We start from the raw sequence: 27,237 nt of genomic DNA, 5'->3' as shown, positions 1-27,237 counted from the left end.
CTTTTCCAATGTATCATTCTATAATTCTTCCCAGAGGAAAGCCAGCACGTGTGTCAGAACAGGGATGCGGTAATGCCAACTGTAATCTTTTTCCACTCCAGATATAAAAAATGATGCAACGTGAACATGGATGCAGTGTTACAACTGAAGACACAAATGTGGCTTGCATCATCTACAGGCAATTTATTTTAAAATACACGTGGGAAATTGAAATGGCAAACTGCTGGTGTAGCTCGGAAAGAACAAAGCTCAGTTGAAAGGGGTGTGGAATATATAAATGACAACCCATCTCACCTTGTTTCTACAAAAATAGAACATGTCCAAGGACAGCAAAAAGAAAGGACTGGAAAGGTGTTGGAGCACAGATGAAACCACCCTGAATGCGGTGCTCCTGGGCTGCAGCATCACAGCAAAAAGCAACCTGTGCTGTGCTGGGTTCTGTAGGAGGAGGTGTAGGAGGCAAGGCCTGCTTGAAGCTAAGAGCAAACAGGAGGCCAAAGACTTAGCATTAAAATTCAATGAATATGAATGAAATGCCTGCAAATATTACACAAAGATGGTGTAAGTACTTTACATTGTAATTCCTGATTTAAGCAAGAGAACAGCTGGGCTTTTCAGAAAACGCTTTGTGTTACTGAAATCTAAAATAAGCCTGTTTAATCTGGATGGACTGTGAGGCCCTTAACAGTGGGATACAAATATACAAGCACTGTGGCCTCTTATTAGTCCTGATCCAGGGTCACAGCATGGTGGTGAGGCGAGGGGATAGAAAAACATAGGATGACATTTTCAAGTCGTATCTCTTGGGCTTCTCTCAGGGGTGATGCCTTGAGAAGATCCTTAACTCTACCTTATTTTCAGGGCGTTGGTCATCTCCTGATTCATCTGGAACTCTGGTACACGCCAAAGCAAAGGCAAAGGGCTGGAACTTTTCACTAAAACGTAGCACCAAGAATTCACCCCAGAGGCTACAATTCCAAACCAAAGGAACTTGGTTTGGAACCAAAGGAACTCTAAGCCAAGCAGTAGGCAATAGTCCCTTTCCAATGACAGTACACAAGAATTCAGCTGCATAGCAGATCTTGGAAAATCATATGCTTTTTCTTCTATAGGTACATAAAAGCAATAGGTTAAAAATCCACCATACAAGCCAAGGTAAGCTGCATCCTCATTCCAAATTAAAACCAGTATAGTTGCCGTTTGCTTTGGGATAAGTATTTCTAATCAACCTCCTGCAGCAGCTTGGGATGATGGCTCTGTCCTCCAGCTCAAAAGAGCCGAAGCGCCAGTGAATGTACTGCTTGTAAGCAATGCGACGCAGCTGGCTGTTGGAACTGTGACCTGTCAGGTCCAGAAAGGGGTCTTCATAGAGAAGGGCCTTATTCAGAGTGTCTCTGGACAACACCAGCTGTGTAAACCAGTAGGTGGTTGTGATACACTGCCCTTCTTTTTTCCGGCAGCAGAGCTGCTCGTGGTACTTCTGTGTCATCTGGCATTGGCCACAGCAGCACCACTCAGGGCAGTCTGCGGAAGAGATGCTTTGTGTGAGCAGCCTGAGCTCGGACTGTGCAGTGCTGTGGTTCTTGTTGGACTCATGGGTGCAGCAGGTGCGAGGATCGTAGAATTTCATAGGGTGGTTCTGGAAAACAATTCCCCAGATAAATGAGAATATAACATATGCTGCTGCTTCACCCATCTGCAGAGAGAATTTACAGCAGTGATCCTCAACATCGGGCATTTCGTTTGACACAGCACAATAGGCATAATGATGACAGATCAGCAGATCTGGAGGAGGATTGTCTTTCTGTGTTGCCAACGCCCACCACAGCAAAATCAAATCGACACCTTAGAAGATGTTTCAACACCAACACACTCCCACCAGCACATGCCCACCACAGGAAAACAGCAGCTTTTAGCTGACTCTAAACACGCATCCTCTGGTCACAGGACTTACTAATTTGAAGGGGAAATATGAATCTATTTTCAGTTCCTCAAGGTTTGATCTTGAAATATGAGGAGGGGGGAAATCCAAATCAGTTTGAAATTACATTCCTCAGCTTTATCCTTTGAGGAGGGAATCTCAAATGTTAAGTGTCTGCATTTACCTCAAAACTGCTGCCGTCAGCATTCTGCAAGCTTGTTTCCAGAGGCAACTTTATCAAAGTAATGTGTGGGTTATCGACGTAGGACACAAACATCACCTGTGAAGAAATCAGCACCATCAGCTCAAGTAGTCGCTTACAGAACTGGAGACAGAACAGAGATCTCACCATGGGTCTGGTTTCTGCGGTCTGTTCTCCAGCAAAAATCCTTTGCAATTGCATGCAGCAAGAGATTTCCGGTATCTGGGATAGCAAGGACGTGGACAGCAGTGGGGACAGACAGAAATAAAGACAAGAGACAGTGCAGAACTAACTGCAAGAGTGTGGCTGTGCAGAGTCTTTATGTGGAGAGTTCCTCTGTGTCCTCTAAAATGCTGGGGAATTAGTAGACACAGCCCAGTGAAACAACCATAAATGTCTTGAGAAAGAGGAAGAGGCAATACAGAACTGGCAGGGAAGAGGCTTTGAGCAATGCCCTCAGAATGGACAACCTTTTCACTGCACCTTTCTACCATTTTGAAGGGTCATGATTCCCTGCTGGTTTCCCTGGTAGAGCTGGTGGAGCTTTGCCATGCCAAGGCTCTGTGTGTAAGCACACTGCAGCTTACACACAGCTCTGTGGAAGCTTCCTGGAGATTCTCTGGCACAAAAAGGAGGAAGCAGTTCTCTTTGCCCATTCCTTACTGCACCGGGTCCTGCAGTCCCTCTCTCTAAACTCCCTGATCTCCTCAAACCACAGCTGCAGGCTGCTGCAGGGTGCAGGAGAACAAAGCCCAGCAGTGAAGCAGGAATGAAGAATTTGCATTCCTTACCTGTTCTGGCATCAGCACAGTCTCATACTTCTTCCTGATTAAATTTTCACAGAATGGTATTTTGCAGCAGCTGGAGCAATTGTAAAATTGAAAACACATTTCTATAGCGGTCACAGCCTGCACATGAAAGAAAAGCAAGCGGTGATTCCACTTTCTTAATGAGACCCTATCTCCAGAACTAGTTCAAGATACACAAAAAAATAAATCTCTCACCAAACCAAAATAGGCGATCGTGGACCCAATGAATGTAAAGAGTTCAATGAGTTTAAATTTTCCACCCTAAAGGAAGCAGAAAATAATAATTGGAAAGCAAGATCTTTGACCATTCACTCAATGTCATGGCATTTCTGGTTTTATCCCTTTGCAGTGATTCATCCATTCAATCTCAAGATTTCATAGACCATCTCAGACACTTTGCAGGGGAAAATAAATAATTTGAGAAGGAAATGGTGGTGACATGCAGGGTTCATGGCAGGCAAGAAACCTTGGTACGCTTTCAGTCTAAACAACAATCCTACTTCTCTCTTAATTCTGCTGTTTCCTCTTAAACTTTGCTCATTATGCTGCTCAGCTGAGTTTAGATCTACTCATCTGACATGACTTCCATCCCAGAACGATGGACAGAAGAAAAGAAATGGATATATGGCAGAAGCAGGACTAAAGAAATAGCAAATTGTCTTCTCTCTTCCTTTCAGAAGGAACAACAGTCGCATTTACCATGCCAAACACAAGGACATCAAATCGTATTCCATAGGCTTTGAAAAGGGTTCTCTGCTCTGTCCCATTTGGTAGCTTATAGTGCCTTGCAAACCTGCAAAAGAACAAGTGAAGATCTGTGCAGCTGATGAATGTAATGATACAAAGCTAGAGAACACAAAAGGGAATGTAGTTTCTTGTCTTCTTTTTCCTACCTTTTCAGCCTTGCAAAATCAAGGAGCTGAAGCCAGCTTGGCCCAGCGTCTGACCTGACTGTCCCACAAACTTCTAGTCATCAGGAAGGCTGCTGGCCTTGCCTCACAGTACCAGCTCATTTTTTTCTTGTGTTCTCCCCCGTCTCTTGTCTATGGTTGTCAGCTCAGAGCTGACACCTATTTGTTCCTTGTTTGCACAGCTCCAGCAGGACGCAGCTTTGGAATATGTTGGCAGCTCTCAGACAGTTACGGCACTCATGTTAGCATCACGAATGTATGAAAACCCACAACAATAATCATGCCATGAATAAAAAAAGTGCTGTTATGCAAGAGTTTTGACCTAGATCTGAGGGACAACTTCAGTCTTAAACACGCTGATAAGCATTTGACAAATTGTGTAACTACTCAGAATTGGAGTCACATTAAGATTTTTCATTAAAATTTTGCATGAATCTGTTGTATGTACAAAGAACCAAAAGCTTTCATTTGCTTTTGAATAAATTTTGCTTTGGGAACTGTGGGGTTACCCAAATGGAAGCAAAATACTTTCTTATTTTATTTAATCTTTTTGGGAAATACAAATCTAGGCAGTTTCAAGCCTCAATTGCCATATGGTAGAATCTGCCCAAACTATTTTCCATGTTAGCTCACCAAATACTTGTGGGAATTTTTTAGGCCTTTCAACAGAGAAATAAAACCTCCTGCCACATGAGCATGCTCATTTTTGAGATGATCATGACAATATATCTATACAGCTGCAATAACTGCAGGTTAAGGACTTGACTACAAGGCCAAAGGACAGTCTAACATTTTGTTATTCCAAGCTGTCATTCTCCACACTTCGCTTTAATTCAGAAACATCCCACTTCCTTCATTCAACTTTTTTTTTTACCTGAAGCTGAATCCAGGGTATTGGGTTCTTGTTTTGTCATCCAGGCGGCGGAAGCTGTACTCTGGACTGCAGTAGTAAGACCACCTGTCTAAGTCACAGTCCCATTTAATCTCAATGGCAATGATTCCTCCCTGGAAACAAGCGCAGGGATTATTCTGATTGCTGCCTTTGCTGGATATCTTTAAAGACAGCGAGATTTGAGGGATGCCATTGGCTGGGACAGATCTCCATATGCACACTAACTCAGAAACAACTTTTGCTCATCAAACAGTTTTTCATGGAAGAGTCTTAATTGCGTGATCTATAAGCAACCATTCATTCTGACTCTTCCTATTTTCTGCCTATCCTTCTTCATTTTAGTAGCACAAATGTGGATGTAGCTAAGACACTGTGATGGCAATTTCATTTTGGCTCAAACCAAAAGCCAAATTGCAGATGTAAATGTAGTAGACACCCAGTCCAAATATTTCATTCTTAGTGCCCTGTGCCATGCTAAGACTCAATAAGTCTGGCTTAAATGATGACTCTTCTTAAACACTTCGCGTCCACTTTTCATCTACCCATTCATTAATATAAACTTGCCAAAGGTGTGGCTGGATACTGTGCTATGGGCATTTAGCTCAACAGCCTAAAGGATAGAGCAAAAATATAATGGGAAAAATAAATGTCTTTTTTTTTTTTTTAAATGCCAAATATAAGCTACCATTTGCGCCAGTCTTACTTTTTGATGAGTCTCTCCCCAAACAACATGATTTAGAATGTACTTTAGTAGAATTAAAAGAAGACCACGAAGGACAGCTTTCTATAAGACCTATTTAAGTGCATATTGGTTTACAGCAATACCAACCATATTCTATCAACGCTGTCAGTGTGGGTCCCATGCTGTGAAATGTTAAGCACATTTAATCCTTTCAATTTGAGGTTATATTGCTTCTCAAACAATCAGTTTCTAAACCTAAAACAACATGGCGTACAGCAAAACATGAAGGAAGAAAGACTAGAAAATGTTTTAACAGTGAGTATAAAAAACTAATATCACAGACCTTGACTGCCACCTCAGAAAAGTTCTCTTTTGCTTCCTGAAGAATATCTCCCAAGCGGAATATCGGACAGAGTGGGTCAGTTACCTTGTTGAATTTGCAAGAAATATTCAATTTGGGTGAAATATTTTGTCTATGAAGAACACATACAGCTGTTAAAATCTAAAAGCAAAAGTTAGAACAGCTATAAATACAACTAAAGGATTTCACTCTGGCTGGAAGCTGTGTTAAATGTGCTCAGATTTTACTTGTATGAGCTTTTGTTTTCACAGCTTCCGGATCTGTATGTTCCTATGAGATTTGCAAATCAAGATGAATTCTTTACTCTTTGGATGTATTACAAGCAACAGTTTACCTTTGTAAACAAAAGATTTTGACTTAGACTCTGAGTCTCACATCAGTTATGGTATAATTTAATGATTTTACCCTAATGTGAATGGAATGTCTGAATGAGCAATTCTACTGTCCTTTGCCTGAAGAGAAATAGAGCTATGCTGGGAGGCTGTGTTCCCAAGGTCTTCTTATTTCTGTTATTCCTGAAGAACCAATCTTTTAAAGACTTGTGGTTTGTTGCTCATGCAGATAAAGCCCTGAAGATATAGCCTTTCTGAATAAATAAGGTGCCCAATTTATACAACCTTTTCTTCAGAGCACAACCACTCTTCAGAAAGCATGGAGGAATACTGGCACTTACACGGTGTAATTAAATGTGGGGAAGTGAATGTTGTTCTTTATAAGCACTGTGAAATCTTCAGAACTCCTCAGAACAGCTGGCCTAGAAGAGAAACATCAAATCAACTAACTTTTAAATACATCAATTAATCTTATGCTAATTTTTTACCTGGAAAACTGTCAGTGGGAGGAATATTTTCCTGAGAAAGAGACTGAGAAGGAGGGAGAGAATTGGCTCAGAGGATTAAGAAAGATAAAGGTCGTTTTCTTAGTTTGAGATATAAACAGTTCTTTCCCTTTTGCACTTTCTTATGTGGGCTGAGCCTAAATTGAGTCCCTACATGCAGATAAAATATGAGCTCATGAGACTTCTCATATAAATCTTGCTACAGAATAATAATAGTGAGAGTTTATAACATTTGGCAGCTGAGAATTTGTGCGCAGTGAACAGATAGTTTCCTTGCTGTCCTTACAGACAGGATGCTGTATGAACAGTCATATCCTTTCTGTTGTTGGACAAAGCCTTTTTTAGAACACAGCTCTGTCTGCAGGAGAAGGGAATGGCAACTCCTTTAAAGAGGTGAAAAGAACTCAGCAAAAATTACTGCAGGAGGCACTGTGAGATTTGGATGGGACCTGGCTGGGGAAAAAATGCTCTGTGTCTGCAGAAAACTCTGACTTAGGGAAGAGATGGGATACAGGCACAGAATCATGCTTGTATCACTACTCAGAGTGATTATTGACCTGGTTTCTTACTCATATATTTCAAAAGCTGGCTCAGAGAAGCTAAAATTGATTAGTCATTTGCTTTCTTAGAGTGCAATTTCCATCATTTCTGTTGAAATAAAACCTTTTCTAGAATTTCTTCATGCTTTGGCTGACTCAGAAAGGAAATTGAACATTTTCATCCTAGAATAGTACACAGTCATGTGGTTACAGAAAAAGATGCCTACAGGGCCCCTCCATTCCACTCTCTGAGTCACAGCAGCTTTGTTTGCTGGAGCCTTTTTCCTACAGTTTTCTTCAGTTTTCTATTACATGTAGCCAGCACTGAAGTTTTCATCACCTGCCTAGAAAGGATGAAAAGATGTTCTTCAGTCTAGAGTGGACCCTAAGCTACTCTGCAGCACAGACAACAACTAATCTAGCACTACTGGTTTGAGTGGTCACTGTGGTAAATGAACCCACACAGAGCTTCTACACCACAGAGCACTGAGAACCTCAAGTTAGAAAACCTGTCTTATGTTGATGCATTTTCCTTGACATTTGAATTCATCATCCAAATGCTTCGAGTGAATTCAAGATGAGCCTGTGACATCTAAAATTGTTTCTGTGGCAGCTGTGTGATGCTAAGACTGAAGGCTATGGCTTCACTGCTGAATCACAGAGCAGGACAGTTGTTACAAGTAATGTATTTAGCTATAGATATGGCTGTGATTAGATACCTGATAGGTATGGCTGGTTTAGATACCTGAGATACATCTGCACCTAGGCAAAGTGATTATCCTAAAGCTGTAGGACTGTCAAATAAACTCTCCTTTTGACAACAAATGAAAATAATTTTGTTACTTACGTGGGGGGGCTTTCTTCCATTTGAACAGGGCACCACGCCTTGATCTCACAGGTTTTGTAAGTTGCATTATAACGCACACATCTTCCAGTTTGAACTCCTGTAGAAGAACAAGCTCTTGCTCAGCAAAGACAAGCACTTTGTACCATCTAGACAGTTTCAGAATGTCAGTAGATTCATCCTCAAATGTCATGGAGAGATTTTTACATTTCGGATTCTCGTAGCTTTCTATGGAGGAGACTTTAAGAATTACCCAAATTGTGGGCATGCCATATCTTCATCAGTCCTTATTTAGCCACTTGCTTGGGTCAACAGAGCTTCTTGTTGTTTGGATCAAGAGTGAAGTAATTTCCTTCAGTTTGACATGTCCTGACATGTCTGAGTCTTGATATAAATTGAGAAACTAGCTGTTTCAGCTAGAAATTTAATTCAACATGAGCAAATTAAACAAGGATATAAACAAGGATATAGTGGGTAGCATCTCTGCCAATGGCATTGGGGTTCGAACTAGACAATCTTTAAGATCCCTTCCAACCCAAGCCATTTTATGATTCTATGATTCTCTAAAGGTGTGTAGAAAACCTTTGATTCTTTCTGCATTCCCAGAGAGTCAGAATTTTCTGTGAACATTCAGACTTTACTAAGGAAAGATATAATTCAGCCAGCAGCCTGAATCTGGGGAATCTCAGCACTACAAGGAACTCACACAGCTGATGAAAACTGTATGATGTCTTCTGGACAACCAGTCCCCAGTGAAAGACACAAATCATTTGTCTTATTCTGAGAACTACCTATCAGATGTTACAGATGCTTCAGATAGATCCTGCAGTCACCTCCCTTGCTGAGCAGCCACAGACACCAACAGGAGTGACTATGAGAGTCCTCCCTTATGCCACAGTCTGTACTCTTCACATTTTCTCTGCTTCCTTCCACAGTTTCTCCTTTTAGTAAGGAGATGCACTAGCTGGTAAAAAAAAACTCTGTTTTGGGGTTTTGAAAATTTGTTCTCAGGTATCTCTTAGGATTATATACTGTTCTGCTGCAGTTCTTCTCCAAACTGGAACTTGCATGTTCTGCAGTAACTTGCATGTTCGGTCAGTAACACAATAGAAGATAGTACCCACAAACAATATTTCAGTCTGAAAATACCATTTACGTACCATTACTGTGGACATTTACAATCCCTTTTTCACAGGACCTATCTGAAGAGCAGATAGCTTTGGCGATGGGATACTGAAAAAAAAGACACGGAAGAACAGTATGTGTGTCTTTCCATACAACGTCTCTCCTTACAATAACATTTTCTTTTATTATTTATGTCATTTCCTGTTTTCTATACTGCTAAGTACAATAAATCTAATACTGAACTATTTACTTTTTTGTTTATAAACAGCCCCAAAAACTTTTGGCAGTGAAAGTCGACTTATGTTTGGGACTGCTCTGGAAAGACCCACTTCTAGGTAAGCTGGATGAATGAGAAAGAGGTGAAGCTGACTGCCAGGTTTGAGCTACAGAAAGAAGGAATGTGAAGATGTGGGAATGAGCAACAGTGAGAGCATTTCTGTAACTCCAACATCCCTTCAGGTTGTTCTCAAAAGGACAGCAGCATAGCCAGAGAAGCTGCACTGGCCTGAATGTCACTACTTCCTAAAAGCAATGCAGGTAGGGTTGACAAGCTCATTGATGCAAGGGAAAATCTCAGCCAACAAAACGATTCCTCAAGAAATAGCAGGGTGAAGGAAAGAAAATTAGCAATTAGGTTACTTTGCATGTTATCTACTGAGATATAAGCATAAAGAGCAACTGTATTTGCTTGTACAGGACTGTCCCACAGTCTCCTCTTTTACACTAACACCAATGTTTTCTGTTAACTACTGGCTATTTGTATTCAATACCATAATCCTAAGTATAAATTACAAAAAATGTTTACCTCAGGGCAAGTCTGTTGAATCTGATTGTCTGTCCGAATGACGTTGGTCATCACAAAAAAAGAGTCTCTTGTCTACATGGGGAAAAGAAAATGAATATGACTGAAATTTCACATACTTGGTTCAGACCTCAGCCTCTTCGGGACATCACCTGCTAGGACAACAAGGCTGTTGCTGCTCTATCTCCCCCCGACAGATGTTCAGATTCTCCCCAGCTCAAACAGGAAAAGCCAGAGACAACATCAGGGCACAAATGAGCAGTCAAGGCAAAAAGATACTGATGTTTTTTTAAAATACTGGCATTACAACCTAGAAAGACACAATAGCATTAACTAGTAATAACAATACCGTGTTTAGTACAGCTATACTGGCGTATAGCTGTATGGAGCTCCTAGGTTTGTTACTATAAAAATATTAAACTGATATAGTAAAAAAAAATGTGTAACAAATAACACTACAAAAATCTCATTGAAAAGAACAGACTTTTTCCCTTTTTCCCTGTTGGGGAAAGGTAGGTTTGGCTTAAAACATCGCTGTCTCAAATGTTAAGTCTCCTTTAATATTACTGCTCATTCCAGCAGATGTACCAGGAAAGAAAACAGATGTATTGATAGAATGGGAATATTTTGCTGACATTAAATTAAGACTTGCCTGTGTTGGTATGGTGTATTCTGCTGCATCCCAGATCCTGTCTGCATGAGCCACTCCTTTCAGGTTAATGCGAACTGAGCTGGTAAGTTCCTCTTTCTCTTGATAGCGTTTTTGAACAATGAGTGTATAACTGCACAATTAAGCAGAGAGGACAAGAAAACTCGTAAAAATAAAATGAATTGGCTTTTTGTATCACTCTTGGACAAAATAAACTGCATCATAAAGTCAGACAGGCATTTTCAACCCTTTTGGTGTGAGACAGATGTATTGCTTGGGCCCAAGTCCTCCTTGAATTTACTTTTGCAATGTTCACTTTGTCAGGAATGAGTTGAAATACGAGCAAAGAGAATTTCTGTTTTCCCATCCTAAATGCTGTGGACAACTTCAGGTCACATCCTGGTTAGAATATTTAGTCTTTAATTTTCCAGTGTTGTGACTTTTTTTTGCCTCAAGCTGATTGCTTCAAAAACTTTCGCCTAATAGTTTCATTTCCTCATGAATTGAGTGTGTTAATAATAGAACGTCATCTCTATTTTTATGTTGACAGGAAGTGATTTAGCTCATCTAATTTATGCAGGCAATGACATCTTTGAAGAACTACTGTATGTCCAGAAAGTAGTTTCCACACTACAAAAAAGTCATATAAAAGGTTTGCTTTGAAAAACAATCTTATTGCATAACCAAAGGTGTGGTTCAGCATCATTTCAGTTTAGCAGCAGACTCTTCTGGAATGGATAAAAGTTGCTAAATAACATAAATAGAAAGCATTTGATCAATGCTCCTTCATTTATATTGTCTATTGTAACAGCACTTAGCCTTCTCTTTCTGGAGATCAGTACTTTGGGATAATCATGCTTTTGGAAACTGGCAGTAGGAACCCAGCTCTGAGCAGCAGTAGGTGCTTGCATTTCCTGCAGACTTGATTCTTAGCAAGATTGGGATCAGTGTGCTCCATGTCCTGGCTTGTTGCCCTCGCATAGGATATAAATCACTTTCTGAACTTGCAGACTTTGTTCAGCAAAGACTTATCACTGAAAACAGCCCTACTTTGGCAGCAAGGAGGAAAATTTGCCCTTTAGAGGCAATCTATTATTGTTTATTCCTAAACACCTTATTGTTCTTGAAATCTGCTTCAAGAGCGTGATTGGCTATTTCATCTGTTAGGTAGATCTAGTCCTGATGGGAGACTCTGTGGAACACACTCTAATCTCAGAAAAACTGATGTAAATGTCAGATTATTCAATGGAGTTAGTCTGGGTTTATAGACAAGAAACAGAAACAGCACAGCAGAAAATGAAACCACAAGCATTTGTTAGTGAAAACTCAGTTAAACTTCAACAATTCCACCCTGTGAGATAAGCTCCCGTGCCAGAATCCCACCATAAAGCTCCCACTTCCAAATCCATCTTCCAGGAGTGGTCTAACACCAAATCAATGATCAGGAATTGCTGCCACAGAACTGAAAGCTCTGAAAGCCCCACTGTAACCCAGACAACCCCCAGCACAACAAACACTTGTTTGTGTTCAGTGCCATTTCCCGTCACCCCGGACTTACCAAATATACACAGCAATAATTCCGTAAATGAACCACTTCACACATACACATCCAACACTCGGAAAACGGATCAGTTTTGGGGAGTCATAATTAAAGAGATCCTTCATCCAGCCGCGTGCAACCATTGTTAATGTTTCCTGTGACCTTATAGAAACTGCAAGTAGCCGATGCTGTCTTTTTTTACTCTTGCATCCTTTTGAGGCCACACCACTTAAAGGCACAGTCAGAAATCCATATGAGTAGAATGGTACCACAGGCCTTCAAAAGAAAGGCAGCTGGTGGATCACAGCTTGATATTAATCAAAAATGAAGAATATAAGGAAGTGGGAGACAGGATACCAAATGCCTTCTTTGTCAATCCAGAGAAGGAAAAGGACAAACTAACTTCTTAGTGGAATCCACCTTATTTTAGGGAACTAAAACAGAAGTAGCCTGGCTCAGTCCGTTGACAGAAATACAAGCTCTTCACAGCCACCCACGTTTATGTGCGACAAAGGGAGTTTTCAGAGAGGGAAGATTTTTTGAATTCCCTTCAACCAAGTATCAGTAGTGCGCTTTAAATTTCTGAATTCGGACTTTTTTCAAAGAGAAAAGTCTAAATGTCAGATACATCAATGATAGTCCTCAGCTAGCCCAGCTTTTTTTAAAGATAAAAAGTTTAAAGTTAAAAAGTTTAAAGTTGGAAAAAAAAAAAAAAGAGAGCTTTTCCTTCTAAGTTCTCAAGTCTGACATGCAGTATCTGGAGGAGAATTTCCTTTCACTGAATCTGTCCAGACCTCAAACCAGACTGAGAAAACTTTGTGAAGTAGTAAACACTTTGAAGGTGCTGCCCTGACTTGAAGGAGGATGGAATGCTTTTCTATTGCTTAAAAGACTTGAGTCTGCAGAATGAATTCGACACATTTTTTCCAAAACAGTTCAGTAGAAACAGGATTAGGTATCACATAAACATTGGAACACCTACCATTGGTCAAACCACAGGACCATTAGCTGAGGCCACTTATTTTCACACGAGAGGCCTTAAGACAGAGAAAAGAGATAAAGAAAGAAGCTCAGTAGTTTCTGCCTTGGGGTTATTGTGAAGCCCTTCTCATATCACATCCTTTCCCAATGCATCTTACTCAGTATCTCTAAAATGAGCTGATCATTTACAACCACTTCTCTAGCTGGCTGTGGGTGCATCACCAGCCATGGTTTCCATAACGTGCTGGGTAGACTCAGCCACCACGGAGGAATCTTGATGGTTCCCTTGTCTACATTTGCAAGAGGGAAACTGAGAGCTACAGGAACATCATTGCAGAAGAAGCTGCTCAGATGGTGAAAGCAGCTCAGAGCAGCACTACTACAATGGGAGAGCAGCAGTACATGAAGACCAGGAGGCTCCTATCCATGTTTTTCCAGGCTCCAGTACAGCTTTTTTCAACAACAGAATCATTGTGCATTTGCAAAAATAACCTTCCAGCTGTTCTGGTCCCACCAGAAGTTGAGTACTCCACTGCAAATTCTGCTGCTTGGCTTTCCAGGAGAAGGCACTGCTACATCAACACGTGGGCCAGTACCTCACTGAACTCTCCTTGAGGTTTGCATGTCAACCTACTTGCAACCACCTGCTCTTGCTCTCAGCACCACACAGTGAATGACATGCAAGTGGATGCTTTGCCTGAAGCTGGGGCAACTGCAGAGATCAATCCAAAAGGACTGAAACCAGCATGATGTTGGCCTCCCTCTGAGCCTGACTCCCCACCACCCAACAATTTGCACTAGTGCAAAGAAGGTGCCATACACTTCCAGATTCATACTGCAGGGGTGGCAATGTCCACGCAAGAATGGCAATGGTAAAGCAAACTTTTGGGACACCAGTGACCACAGAGATCTTCAGCTTTTTACCTCAGGTTCATAGGACACTGTCCTATTTGGTCTCAGGATGGTTTTCTGCCAGGTCATGGTATTAAGAGGCAGTTCAGCTGGGTAACAAAGTCACAGTGCTGAGCAGGGCAAGGTATATAACGTTGTCTGCAGCTTCTCACTCTGCACAGCTCCATGCACAAGCTGGTCAATGAGCTGCAAACCAAATACTGGCATCTGGCCCATGGGGTCAAGGAGCAGGTGTGAAGCCACCATCTGATGCTATAAACAAAGGAGCTGTAAAAGTGCAGAGTGGTTGAGGTGGGATCTGTAAATCTTATTCTCGAAGTCAGAAAGAAAAGAAGCTTGGATCACAATCTATCACACTTATCTTTAAAGGACTAGGGCACTCTTGCAACAGAAGACCTGCACAGAGGCACCAAATGTACAAAGCCTGCAACACAGAGATAATGTCTTTCTTCATTTACTGTTCTAAATCATCTAGGACGCTGCCTATTACTGTAGCTGTGACAAAGCGTGTAGAATCAGATGGGTTTTTTAGCACACAGGAACAGGTCTTAATTTTTTGAGACATGAGCAATCATTCCTTATGCCTTTGCTGACCACACCATATTGCTATAGTTGATATTAGAGACTTCAGCAAGCAAAATCCTGCTATGTGATAACAACAAAAAAAAAAAGACGCAATTGGTAAGAACCAGAAACAAACCTGGGATGCATTTAGGTGCTAGAACAGACACAAATAAATTGATTTTTAATATATCCCAGTCAGACTTACAGTTACATACAAATATCACAATATTTATTACAAAATAAGAAGAAAAAAAAAAAAAGAAAGAAACAAGAGGACCTGGGTTGCATAAAATAAGTTTTAGTAAGCGTTGTCTTTGCTTCCTAAACACTCTCATTTTCACATTAACATCTTCTATCTGTTTGGGATCTGACCTCAGCAGCAAGGGCAGATGCATTCATCTTCTTGTCCATGGATGTTCCCATATAAGGTGATCTCTCTTTGCCTGTGGAGCACGACTTCGATTTGCTCAGGTTTCGTTCCGCTCTGATTTGCTGGCCTCTATGCTTGAGCTCTTGCAGTTTTACAATGCAGTCATCCACACAGCAGTAGCTATAAAGGGAGGAGAAAGACAGGAGAAAGTAATGAAGATGTGTCTGCAGATCTAAATTGGTCTGGATAGTTTATTTTGCTCGATTGTTTTTCTTCTGCTCACTGCCTCTGCATGACACCTTTTCAATAAGCAATTTCTATACGCTTTTCCCAAGCAGTATAAAGCATAAACCCTATCCAGGGAATTGGATAGGATGATAGGGATGCACTGTTCTAACAACTCTCTAGTCATTAGGAAACTTTGCTCAAAACTTTGTATGACTCTTCATGCACACTAACTTGGGAATTTGGAAAATGCCCATGGAATTATACAACAGATATATATAAACACTGGCCTTCAATTCAGTAAGATTTGATTCAGATATCACATCAAAAATCTCAACTGCCTCCTCTAACATTTACCCAAGGCTGCACTAAAAGCTATGATATCTTTTATGTCTGTGAAGATTCTGTTGTCATACGGAAGTCAAGACACTATAGAATAAGCTATTATATTGTTTTGTTTGTTTGTTTGTTTTAAGAAGTAACTTTGAGAATTCAGGCACTATTACTGAGGGCAAATATCAAATAGTGTGTGGGCACCCTGGGGTAGCAGTCTGGCTACATTGGGCTGCATGGATAAATAGCACAAAACCACTGGAAGAAGGGATCATGAAAAGATACCACAAGATCCCCCATGCTTTCCTTGACCTGGGAAGTCCCAAGGAACTCTGATGTATGATTTTGCTCCAGTACTGAATCATAAGTACATTCAAAGAGGCCAGCATGCTGGAGCTCACCCTGACTTCTCATCAGAGAGGACCTGTTCCCCTCTCAGACTCAGAACGAGCCAAGTTCATGGGTTTTCATCATGACAGAGTGATACAATCTTGGCATCTTTTCTTGTCTGATCTTGGGATTTTCTAATTTTCAAGCATCCTTTCTCTTCTTTGTCATCTCTATAGCATTAAGGAGACATGAAAAGCAGCGGACAGTCCTTTGCCTCTTGGAAGGTGTGAGGAGTGAAATATCCTAATGCAAAGAGAAGGTCAGAGTAGCACCACCTGGCCATATCCAGCCCAGATCCACACCCATTCCATCCTCAGCACTGTGAGGCACAGTCTGTTCTCTCCCTCTATTGAGGACTGAGGATGTGCATCCATATTTGCATAAACACTGTGTTTCTCCAGAATTAAGGAAGTAGTGCCCAGGATCGATGACACCTACCACTTCCTATTACCCATCAGTGTCGCCTACAGGGAGCAGAACTCATCCCCAGCGCCTCCACACAAAATATCATTTTCATTTGCTCCCCCTGTGCATTCTATATGCTCAAAATACTAATCAGAAGAAAAGCGTAACTGATACCAGGAAAGCATGTCAAAGGAAAGTAGATCTCTTCTGGGAACTTGTAGGTAGTACGATTCCTAAAGGTCAGTGTACAGACAGAAAGCACAAAGGAAACATGATCTGGTTTTTAAAGTTCAAATCCAGGAGTCAGGAGACTTGGATTGTGTTCCAGGCTCTATCGCAGCTTTCATGCACAGTCAAGAGCAACTCATCCGTCCCCTTTGTGACTTAGTTCAGCCAGTGAAAAGCGAGGACAGAAATGCGGTGTCACTTCTCAGGCTTTTAGAAAAAAATGGGTAAATTAGTATTTTATGAAGTATTTCCTATTCCCTGGAAAGAAGAGGGGAACTAATCTAAGATGGAAACATTGTTTAGTATTGCAAAGTGTTACGTTTATGATTGCTGCTTACCGAATAAGCAACCTGTGCATTTTAATTTAATGGCAGCAATTTAATGACTCACTGCGTGTTTTACTCCATCATCTGTGAACTCACGTGGGTTTCTAAGACAATTCACAAAGCTAACTGAAGAGCAGAGGCTCCAAAATCCAAAACCTATATATAAACCCTACTGCTGCCGTTCCTTGCATCGAGAGCGCTGTACTGTGAACGCCCGCACAGAACACTGCGTGTACACTGCGGGGGGCACAGCGACCTCCCCCAGACTTAGGGGTGGGATGGGAAACCCAGGGCAGGCTGCGATGCCTTCAGGGCCGCTTCGGGCTGCCTCCCCTCATACAGCATGCTGTGAGCAGGGGGCTGGGACCCGCTCCGCACAAGCCGATCGACTCCGTTCTGTCCTAGCCCCTCCGCAGAGGTCAGAACTCCGCGCGCCGCTTTGCGCATGCGCGCGCCGCTCCAGCCGAAGCCCGCGAGGTACGCCCGGAAGTGACGTCATCCCCGGGCCTGGCGACCGTTACCGGGGTAACGTGGAGGCGCGAGCGCGGGGTGAAGGCCAAGGCGGCCCCGGCTCCGTTACCTCACGGCACGGCGTGGCCCCGAGAGGGCCTGGCTGGCGGTGGGGTTTGGCCGCCTCCGCCTGCGCTCTCTTGAGGGTTTTCACAGCCCTCTCGGGAGTGAGGAGCTGGCTGTGCCGAGCCCTGTGCCGAGCCCTGTGCCGGCTGAAGGCCGCAGTGCTGCCGAGGGCCTCGCAGAGCCGCGAGCTCAGCCGCACTCCCGGCAGCCCTCAGCTCCCTGTCCCAGCTGAGGCCTCGTGGCGCCTCGTCCGGCTCTTCTGCAGAGTTTCTTCCAGGACGCGACCATGAGTGATCAAATCCAGTTCATTGTTGAGAAGCTCAATCAGGAGCCCTTCAAGAAGAACTACAATTTAATCACGTTTGACTCCTTAGAGTCGGTGCAGCTGTTGCAGCTGCTCAGTGATGTGCTGGGGGAGATTGACCCGAAGGTAAGGAAGGGCAATCAGAGGTGCTCAGACCTGGGTAACTGCCAACGTCTTAAGTTGGCTTGTCACAAAAATTGCACGGAATGCTTTTATTTAGGTCTGGCGTTGTGTATCTTTGTGGTATGTTTGGTTTACCAAAATAGCTTGTATGAGCCTTCCTGGAAATAAATGTGCCTGGCAAGAATTGTTGTGTCTATATATCTACAAGTTGTTGGTGAGCGAACAAGTATTTCTTGGGCCAAGGATGCTGGATCCTCATCCACCAGAGACTGATGACTTTATATTTTAACTTGAGAATCAAGGTAGAGATCTGAAATTGGTTCAGACTGACAACAACTCTATTCTTGAGTCAAAAGGCAGGCTATGTCATGCTTGCATTTGCAGTGTAGGAGCTGACTGAGAATGGTTTCTCATTTGCAATTGGTAACTGAGTTTCTGACTCCGCTTACACTGATGCTACCAAAGGTGTGAGATCAGAAGGGATCAATTCTGTACCTGCAGTATAGAGATACATGTGCTGCTGTGGTAGGATCTCAGACTTGGAAGTAATTTTTTCCTCTCAATAGATGAGGTCCTATGAGCGGGAAGAGCTTAAGCCTGGAATAAAGTTACTTGAATACACATGTAGGAGGAAAATATTTAAAAGATAATCACTTGATGATAAAAAGAATGTTCTATATGGAACTCACTCCACTGACATGTGATAAGTGAATAAAATCAATTCTTTTAGTGTCACTGGTTAATTGAAATGACTTGAACAAATACTGGATATTTATTTGTATGTTTCAAACTATGTAGCATGCTGTTGACATTAGAGAGGAGCTGCCAGAGAATACAGCTAAAAGAATGTTGACTCTCCTTGGTATCCTTAAATACAAGCCTCCAGGAAGTGTAACAGACCTGTAAGTATCTTTGGATTCACAAATCATGATAAAACGTGTGTTACAGCTTCTATGTAACAACTTTAAGTTCATTTTTTTAATTTATTTTTGACCCTGACCATCCAAGTGGACACGTGTAACAAGTTAAAGAGCTCCTGTTTTGTCGGGCTGGTATGGCTGCAGAAGGCTCCCGCAGGTGTGGGGCAGCCTCGGGGCGCGGCTGCAGCAGCTGCTATTGCGGAGTCTGCCAGGAGAGGGTGCCGCCTGCATGGCAGGGTCACTTCTGCCCCCAGTCCTTTCAGGCTGCAGTGCCACCCTCCAGTGCCAGGTGGTAACCCTGAAAACCTGCGCTCTTCCCTCATTTTCTCTTTTCCCGAGGAATATTGCTGGAAAGGATGAATCGTTTTTGCAGGCTTTTTTATAGGATTTCTCTGTGCCTCAAGGTAGCGGAATCAGGATTGTAAATAGCAAACTGGCACCACGACTGCCTTCTCTATTAACTGCATTAAGAAAGCCATTAGGGAAGTGGAATGGGAATGTCAAAACACTGCAAACTTTCCAGCCAGTGTTCTTTCGTTTGAGATTTACTGATAGTGGGTGATACTTTTTTGTTGTTGTTTTTGAATAGGAGCGCATTTCGCCAAGGGTTGGTTACAGGAAGCAAACCTGTAATTCATCCTGTCTTACACTGGCTTCTTCAGAGAACCAATGAACTCAAGAAGAGGGCTTATCTGGCACGCTTCTTAGTAAAACTGGATGTGCCAGTGGAGTTCCTACAGGATGATACCGTGGCTGACATCAACAAGCAGGTAGTATTTTTCATGTGTGCCAACATTTTAGAGGAATTAATTGAAGTGCCAATAGAAGAATGGATACATGAATTGAGGAGTTACTGCTGAGATTAATGTTCAAGAGAATTGTGACAAGAGCATGTTGGAATTGAGGGTCAACAACCATTCATGAAAATAAACACGTTTTAACCACCTCTCTTCCAATAAACCTTACATTGTTTAGGAAGGGGTAGCATTAAATTAAAAGGACTTAGGCTCATCAGATACTGGGTGCTGATTAGCCTTCATTTTCATGCTGCCTAGGAAATATACTTTTTTCTTTTTTTTTTAACAGTTTTTTTTATTTTCTGTGAACTCTAACATGGATATTTTTAACTTTATAAATCAGTTCAGAAAACATTATGAACAAGAATGCCTGCCTTACAATTATCAACTGAAGGTATAATACTTAGCCCCTAACATTTATATTAATGTTATCCCACTTCTGCTTCAACCGTTCTTTCTTTTTCTTTTGTGTGTGTGTGAGAAGTCAGAAGTTTCTTTTTCCTTGGCTGATGTTCCTATTTACAATGTTTCCTCTTCTTTTCTGAACATTAAATGTTGATTTTTAGACAGCGAGACTGGGTAGGTTTAAAATGTAGAGCTACACGTGAACCAGAATTATGTTTTTACACTTGTGTTATCTGAGGTACGTATTTACTTTATTTTGATCCAGTTTTCTCTGCCTTTTGTCCTGTGTAGTTGCTTGCAAAGCACAGTGTTTGTGAGTGTTCATAACAGGTAACTGTGCTTATTAGTTGTGCACCAGCTCTGTAGCTTGACTGATTTTCTTTTTTGATAGCACTAGCAAGGTCTGATTTATAACTGAATAACTAAGCAGAAGTAGGAAGGAGAGGAAGGAATGCAGGTTGTAAGTTTTCTCAGTATGTCACAGTCTCAATATGTATAAATATCCATCTCCATTATTTCCATTACGTAAGATGTGTTCCTTTTTGGGATTGCAGTAATAAAACCATCTTATTAAACCAATACCCTTCTGATTTAACTCAGAACAGAAGCTGGGATAATACAGTGTCTTTATGTAACACAGCATTACCATGAAAATATTTAGATACTAATGAATTAAAGAACTTAGCCTCAACTATTTATGTAGGCTGGCATGTGATGGAGCATTTTAATAGAAACATTTCAAATATGAAATTCTGGAGATCTTAGAACATAAGCAAGTTTTATGGGTGTGTAGAATCAAGCTCAAATGTACAGCAAATTCCCTAAACAATGTTCTCAGAAACCTGGCACTTCCTTGATTTTGTGATTTGGACAAATTGGAAATTGGTTGCAGTGTATAACTTTGAAAGTAATCAAATTAGGCAAAAATCTGATTGACCAGTCTTCAGTGAGATGCTCCCAAGTGCCAGGAATCACTCTGCTGCTGAAACCTGGGCTTTGTTTGGTCATTTGAGTGTGTCAGTTGTTTCAGGTGCGTGGGCCAGCTGCAGAATGCTGCTGCTTTTCTTGTAGTGGAAGTGGAAAACCTCCCACTTGCTCTGGTTTGCCAAACTATGCTATGCCTGTGTTTGAGTTTTGCCCAATGCCTTGAAATGTTGTGTCCCCATGAGGAAGAAACTCTCTAAACTCACCTTTTGAAAGAGGTAGAGAAGGGATGCAAAGGAAGGCTTTTGGAATCAGTTGCTCCCAGTTAGCTTGCTATCTTTTTATTTGTTGAAGTACTTCTGTAACACCTAAGTGAGCTACGAGGCAGTTGCATTTTTACTTATGTTTTTTTTTTTTTTAACTCATTTTTCATCACCCAGCCTGCATGTACCTTCTAATCATGCTTTCATTTGTTATTTAATCAAGCCCTTTTTGATTATGTAATCTTTTTCCCAGTGGCCATTTTATTGCTGTTTTTTGAATTTGCTCCAGCTTGTCCTAATGTGCCTGATACTAAAACACCCAGAAATAAAAGGGAGTATTCCAGCTGCTGGTTCCTCAGGGTTTTATATGATGGGATTGCTGCTTCACTTGTCACACATCTGCCATCTTTGTTTAACCTGGCCTTCGCTGCTGCCATTTCGTATTCAACAGTCATATCAATTGCTCTTTCCAGGAAGTAAAAAAATTATATTCTTTGCTTAGATTTTTCTATCTTATTGAATGGCTGTTTCTTCAGAGATTATTCTTTCCTATATCTCAGCTTGCATTTCTTCAAGTTGAATCTAAATTTATTTCCCATCCATATTTCTAAACTCTTTCTGTCCCCTGTTATTTCTCTACCCACACAGACTTTCACACTGCCTCTCAGCTGAAGAGTGCTGGTGGGCAATGTACTGGTATGGAGGTAGCACACTGTCTACTTCTTCCTAAAAACCAAACTACATACATCAGTCTCTATAATGTACCGAGGACACGATTATGCAATGTGGCAAAACTGTTTCTCACATGTTAAGTCAGGTGTGCTCTTGGGCTGCTTTACTGGAGAGAAAATCAGTGCTGTAACCTCCAGCTCCATTGCCTTGCTCGAGCATCTTGTTAGACCCAGCTCTCCCTTTTTAGCTTGATAAGTTTACACGTGTGATGTACACAGTAAGGGAGAATAGTTAATGTAGCATTGTCCTTTTCAGCTAATGTCTTGTTTTGAAACTACGTTGTGTATTACAAGAGAGGAGGTTAAAATGCTGAAGAAATTATGAAAATTCTAACTATTAACTTTAAATGGAAGATAATGTCATCTTTTTTACTTCTGCTTCATAAGTTCCTAAGTTTTAGTATGAAAAATCCATTTAATTCTTGTTATTACAATGTTTTTGTCTACATTTACTATCTTAACAGTAAAGCAACGTTGGCCTGAAAACCCTCAGCCATAGAGCTCATTCTGCATAATTTTATCTCATTTTATAGTATGAAGAACTGATGGAAGCATTTAAAAACCTACATAAGGAATGTGAGCAGCTCAAAACATCTGGTTTATCTACTGCAGAAATAAGAAGGGTAAAAATATGACAAAATTGCGTTGCTTCTATGTATGCTTTTTTAAAACGTTCTATTTTCTTGATTTTGTGAACTCATTGTAGTGTGTACATTGTGGAGGTCAGAGCTGATTGGCACTCAGTTGCTGTTTTGAAACTGTTCTCTGTTGGCAAACAGAAAGTCCTTGCTCATGCTTAGGACTGGGCTTTGTGAAGCAGATGGGGAAACGAGGCTGCCAAGACTGTGTTCAGCATGATTTTCAAATATTGGATCTCTTTTTCTGTGACCACAGACTGATATAAAACCTTGAACTTTACTGATACAAGGTAATAATTTCAGAGGCTGAATGAATTAAGAGCCTAAGTCAACAAAAATGGTGTTTCTATGTGGCTAAAGTGTAGTAAAGTGTAGTAAAGATATTTGTCTTGTTTCATCAAAATGTTTGAGCATGAATCCAGCTTTCCATTAAGACATACAAACAAGTTAAGCAAATGTTGAGATAAGGCCTAAACTGATAATTTAGTTCCCTTTCTCTCATAGTTGTTAATATGTGGTATCCTGCTGTTGTAAAGTAGAATTAAAGAAGGATAATTGGATACATGTTTTAGAACCATAGATTATTTCTTTTAACACAGTTTTAATGGAAAAAATATCAGCAAGTATAATTCCTATGCAGAGTATAACTGCAAGTGTTATAGTATAACTTCATGCAGATTGTCAGGAAGTTGGTAATGGTGGTAAGATTTAAGAACAGATGTTTCATTGCATCATGTGTTGAGTTATGCTGATTTTTGTTTGGTTGTTTCTGTTTGTGGGGTGTAGGGTTTGTTTTTCTGTTTTTTTTTTTTGTGGGTTTTTTTTTTTTTTTTTTAGTACATCTGCTTTTATTTTAAATGCTCACATTAATACTGAAGGATGCAGAGAGTGGAAACTGAGGAGGAAATAGGGAAGATGAACAAGACTTGAATCCTGGACATTCTGTTCACAGATTGATAAAGTTATAACTGCTTCAGGTGTATTCAGAGATGATTTCTGCTTTTCGTAGTAACTTGTACAGAGTTTAGTTCAATCTGCACCATGTAGTAAATTAACATTTGTTTATTTGTTTTTGCTGCTGTTTAGGATATAAGTGCAATGGAAGAGGAGAAAGATCAACTCATCAAAAGAGTAGAGCGTCTTAAGAAGAGGGTAATAAGAGAAGTAACGCTGTTACATTTCAGTGTCATAATCCTTGGCTTGCAACTCTGATTTTGGAATGCAAACAAGGATTAGAATAAACATACTGCGTGTCGAGGAAGGAGTCAAATAACTAATTGACCTACAGGGAATCTCCCTAGGCGTTAGTCCAGAGCTTTTAAGAATCTTGAGTCCAGTACTTTGCTGTCATTTCTGAGTAGTAACGTGTATGGAAAGGAAGTGCTAAGTGGGTTTGTTAGACATATGATCTCTTTAATGTATTTCTCAACTATCTGACAGTAACATGCACTATTTATCCACTTGCTGTAGGTGGAGACAGTACAAAATCATCAACGAATGCTTGAAATAGCAAGACAGCTTCGCTTAGAAAAAGAGAGAGAAGAATCTTTGGCTCAACAGAAACAAGAACAAAAAAATCAGGTATTGCCATAAAAGTGTACCTCTTAAAATAAATAGTTTTTATATCTGTCTGGGGACTGTGTGTGTGTAAAGAAGTACATCAGGAAAAAAAACAGTGCAGTTTCTCCCAATATCAGAAAATTAAATCCTATATAAAATACAAATACCTGTATACATCTTAAAGGAAGAGGCTTGATGCTACAAGTTTTGAATATCTCACTTAAGATATTTGGCTGCCTCATCTACCCCTGACATCATCATTTAGCAATCCTAGGAAATGTTCCATGGCTTAGTGTGGGAGCACCCAGAGAGAGGTCTTTATATTTATGGTAGTGAGCAAATGTTTCCTTAGTTTGATTGTATCTCTGTGCACTTGCACTAAGATTGTGTGGTAACACAGCAAGTAGCACAGCTTTTTGCTGTGGATCAATGCAGGGAGAATTTGTATTCAGGAGCAACTTTGGGGTTTTGGTCCCTGAGTCTCACAAAGGTGATGTCCTAGTAAGTACTGGAAGCAGCTGGCATCTGAATGAAGGGGGTGGATTTTATTCCTAAGCTGCGTTGCATGTTCCCAAGCCGGCCTGCTGTATCATCTCAGTAAATTCTGTTGATTACAAATAGAATATGAACTTTAATACTGCTTTAAAAGGATCAAAACTCAGATGCCTATTATTACAGTCAACATCCTGATTCACGTTGATTCCAAATCAGTAAGTTTTCAAGCCATTGGTCCTTTCTTGAGGGAGGTCACAAGAAAATACTGTGGTGTCCAGCTGATTCTGCTTCTTATCACACATTTCTCTAAGTAGCAGAAATACTATTCACCTGGCTGCTGTTTGGCAACAAGCTTTTCCATATTCTCTACTTGGCTCAGCAATAGAATAGTGGATTGCTGTGACAACTCAGCTGCCTTCCAAGAGATGCAGCATAAAGAGAATCTTCTACTGCAATCCTGACTAGCTTTTTTGCAGTTATTCTAATGTTCAAGCCACTTGAATGTTTGCTTGAAAATAGTTTAACAAATGTGTGCTATGGAGAAAATACTACTTGGGAGTACAATGCTCTTCTTAATTAACAATAAAGAATAAGTAAATCCAGGCCAACTGTTGAAAATTGTTTTGGCATGTTTCCTTGTGAACCAGAAGCTGGTAGCTACCATTTTTTGTATTCAGGATACTTTGTGATACCCTTTTGCTTTAATTACTTGGAAATGCATTTCAAAGGAATGAGCTTATGTATGTACAACTTTCTCCAAAGTTATTCCATGCAGAGCAGAGACTGCAAAGAGCACAGCTCCAGCTGAAAGAGATGCATCATGCAGTAGTGGATTCAAAACCTGAAAGTAAGTAGTAATGTGTAACACCTGGGAGGTTCACACTTCTGTGAGAAATGAAATTAAAACTGTGTGATTCTCAATAACATGGTGGTAGTGCCAGAAAGCACATGTGAACTAGAGAGAAACTAATGGAAGATACAAATTCTAAAGGCTGGAGCTCTTTAGGAGGCGAATATGCCTTGCTATAAAAAGGCAGGGAGATGGTCATAAGGAAGATGATGAGATACCTCAGTCTTGTTTTTTGAGGTCCACTTTGCTTAAAACCTTAAGCCAGTTACATACTGAAAACTAATTATAATAGTCTGCAAGAAAAAAAAAAACAAACAGCTGGAACTACAAGGGATTGGAAAAAGCAGAAACCTCTTACAAAAGGCAGAGTTTTGATACTATGAAGTTTTGTCTTTTGTATTTGCAATTGAGGATCAGGGAAATACCTCTTCATCTCAGTGAATGTACAAATACATTGAATGTTAATATTATGTTGTATTTGTTTTGTTCAGTGTAGACTTGTTTGGGTTTTGTTTGTTTTTTTAGTTACATTTAATAAAACATTCATTTGGAGAGCTTTAAGGCCTGTTTCTTATTGTGGTGCAAGTTTCTGTTGTAGTTTTGCATGGTACCAAAAACAGCCACTTCCTAATTAATCTTTTTATAGAGAATGGATTTTTTTTTTTTGTGTGTGTGTGTGTGTGTGTGTGTGTGTGTGTATACACACACTCGCATGTGATTGCATTTTATATATTTATAGATATACATACTAGATATTTATATATTAACATATAGATGTAATATATAGACCTATTTATAATATTTATATAAAATAGTTTGTTCTCATGATATGACTGTAGGTGATTTAGTTGTATGTTCATGTATTACATTAAGAACGGCATGGCAGGACTGCTTCTGCTCGTTTTCAGTCTTATTTCAGTCTGCAAATCACACTAACAAAGTAAATAAACTTCTTGTAGAATAAGATTTTGCTCATTGATCCACTATAAAAATAGTAGGTAGGAGGGAATTACAGATAGCAGATAAACGCATAACTTACTGTCTCCAAAGCCTACAATTCTATAGCATGTATGTTTCTGAAGGAAATACAACTAGGATTAGTCTGAGTCTTTGTAGGGTTCAGTGTTTCTGATGCATCTGACCTCAATTGGTTATCAATAATGTATCACAGGATTGATAGAAGCTTTATGTGTTGTTTATACTGTCAATGGGGATGATTCATATGGAGAACTGAGAACTCTACTGTACTATGAAGGTATATGACTCAATGTTTTTTTTCCCAGAGCCTTTGCATTGGCATTCTGAGTTGCTGTGGTTAAAAAAAAAAAAAAAAAAAAAAAAAAAAAAAAGCATTAGAATGCTTTTTAGTATCTGAATAAATAATTTTCCAAATGATAGCGTCTACATATTTGGATTTAAACTTAGTGAAGCAATTCATTGTCCTACTTTCTCAGATACGTTTAGTATTTCAGTTGCATCATGGAACTGCTTTGCCAGTTGTTATGAGTTAAAGGATTTTTCTTAATCAGCAGCACATTGTGATACTATTATTTTGTAATTTTGCTTTATTTTTTTACAATGTTCATCAGCCATTGAGCCACAAATGAAAACTAAAAGAGTATCTGAACTATCTTCTTTACTTTAAAGGACCTGTGGTGAATTCTGTAACGGTTCCACTTTTGCAGTGGCTGAGAGTTTATACAGCAAAACTATGTCAACATTTCTATTTCAGTTCATAGGGTATTTTTAAGGCCTGTGGAAACTTGGTGGGTTCAGTTCACAGAAGCAAAGGTAACGTAATA

General features: G+C 40.4%; 2 protein-coding genes and 1 long non-coding RNA gene across 3 annotated transcripts in view; 1 reads left to right on the top strand and 2 right to left on the bottom strand.

The window, feature by feature from the left end:
* Positions 1-168: 168 nt before the first annotated feature.
* P2RX7 (purinergic receptor P2X 7) lies at positions 169-12,330 on the bottom strand. Its single transcript, XM_003210925.5, has 13 exons — positions 12,134-12,330; positions 10,579-10,708; positions 9,930-10,001; positions 9,160-9,232; positions 8,003-8,099; positions 6,452-6,532; positions 5,761-5,890; positions 4,718-4,848; positions 3,632-3,725; positions 3,128-3,193; positions 2,915-3,031; positions 2,106-2,201; positions 169-1,639 (listed from the first exon to the last, which is right to left on the bottom strand). The coding sequence occupies exons 1-13, from the start codon at positions 12,256-12,258 to the stop codon at positions 1,169-1,171; spliced, it is 1,683 nt and encodes a 560-aa protein (XP_003210973.2). The 5' UTR covers positions 12,259-12,330; the 3' UTR covers positions 169-1,168.
* Positions 12,331-14,718: 2,388 nt separating this feature from the next.
* Positions 14,719-17,294, bottom strand: LOC146543171 (uncharacterized). The gene is made up of 3 exons (XR_014886993.1): positions 16,862-17,294; positions 15,902-16,133; positions 14,719-15,122 (listed from the first exon to the last, which is right to left on the bottom strand). It is a non-coding gene; the product is annotated as an uncharacterized LOC146543171 (long non-coding RNA).
* Positions 17,295-17,337: 43 nt separating this feature from the next.
* IFT81 (intraflagellar transport 81) overlaps positions 17,338-27,237 on the top strand; it is a 38,652-nt gene continuing 28,752 nt past the window's right edge. Inside the window, exons 1-7 of the mRNA XM_010720109.4 lie at positions 17,338-17,855; positions 18,651-18,754; positions 19,362-19,542; positions 22,426-22,515; positions 23,617-23,682; positions 24,001-24,111; positions 25,348-25,432. Coding sequence (XP_010718411.1) covers positions 17,712-17,855; positions 18,651-18,754; positions 19,362-19,542; positions 22,426-22,515; positions 23,617-23,682; positions 24,001-24,111; positions 25,348-25,432 — 781 coding nt within the window. The 5' untranslated portion in view covers positions 17,338-17,711. The remainder of the gene's footprint in view (positions 17,856-18,650; positions 18,755-19,361; positions 19,543-22,425; positions 22,516-23,616; positions 23,683-24,000; positions 24,112-25,347; positions 25,433-27,237) is intronic.

Source organism: Meleagris gallopavo, chromosome 17 (genome assembly GCF_905368555.1).
Source record: "Meleagris gallopavo chromosome 17, MGAL_WU_HG_1.1, whole genome shotgun sequence".
NCBI classification, from domain to species: Eukaryota; Metazoa; Chordata; class Aves; order Galliformes; family Phasianidae; genus Meleagris; species Meleagris gallopavo.
The sequence above is the reverse complement of the archived record's forward strand: the minus strand, read 5'-3'. Positions and strand labels throughout refer to the sequence as shown.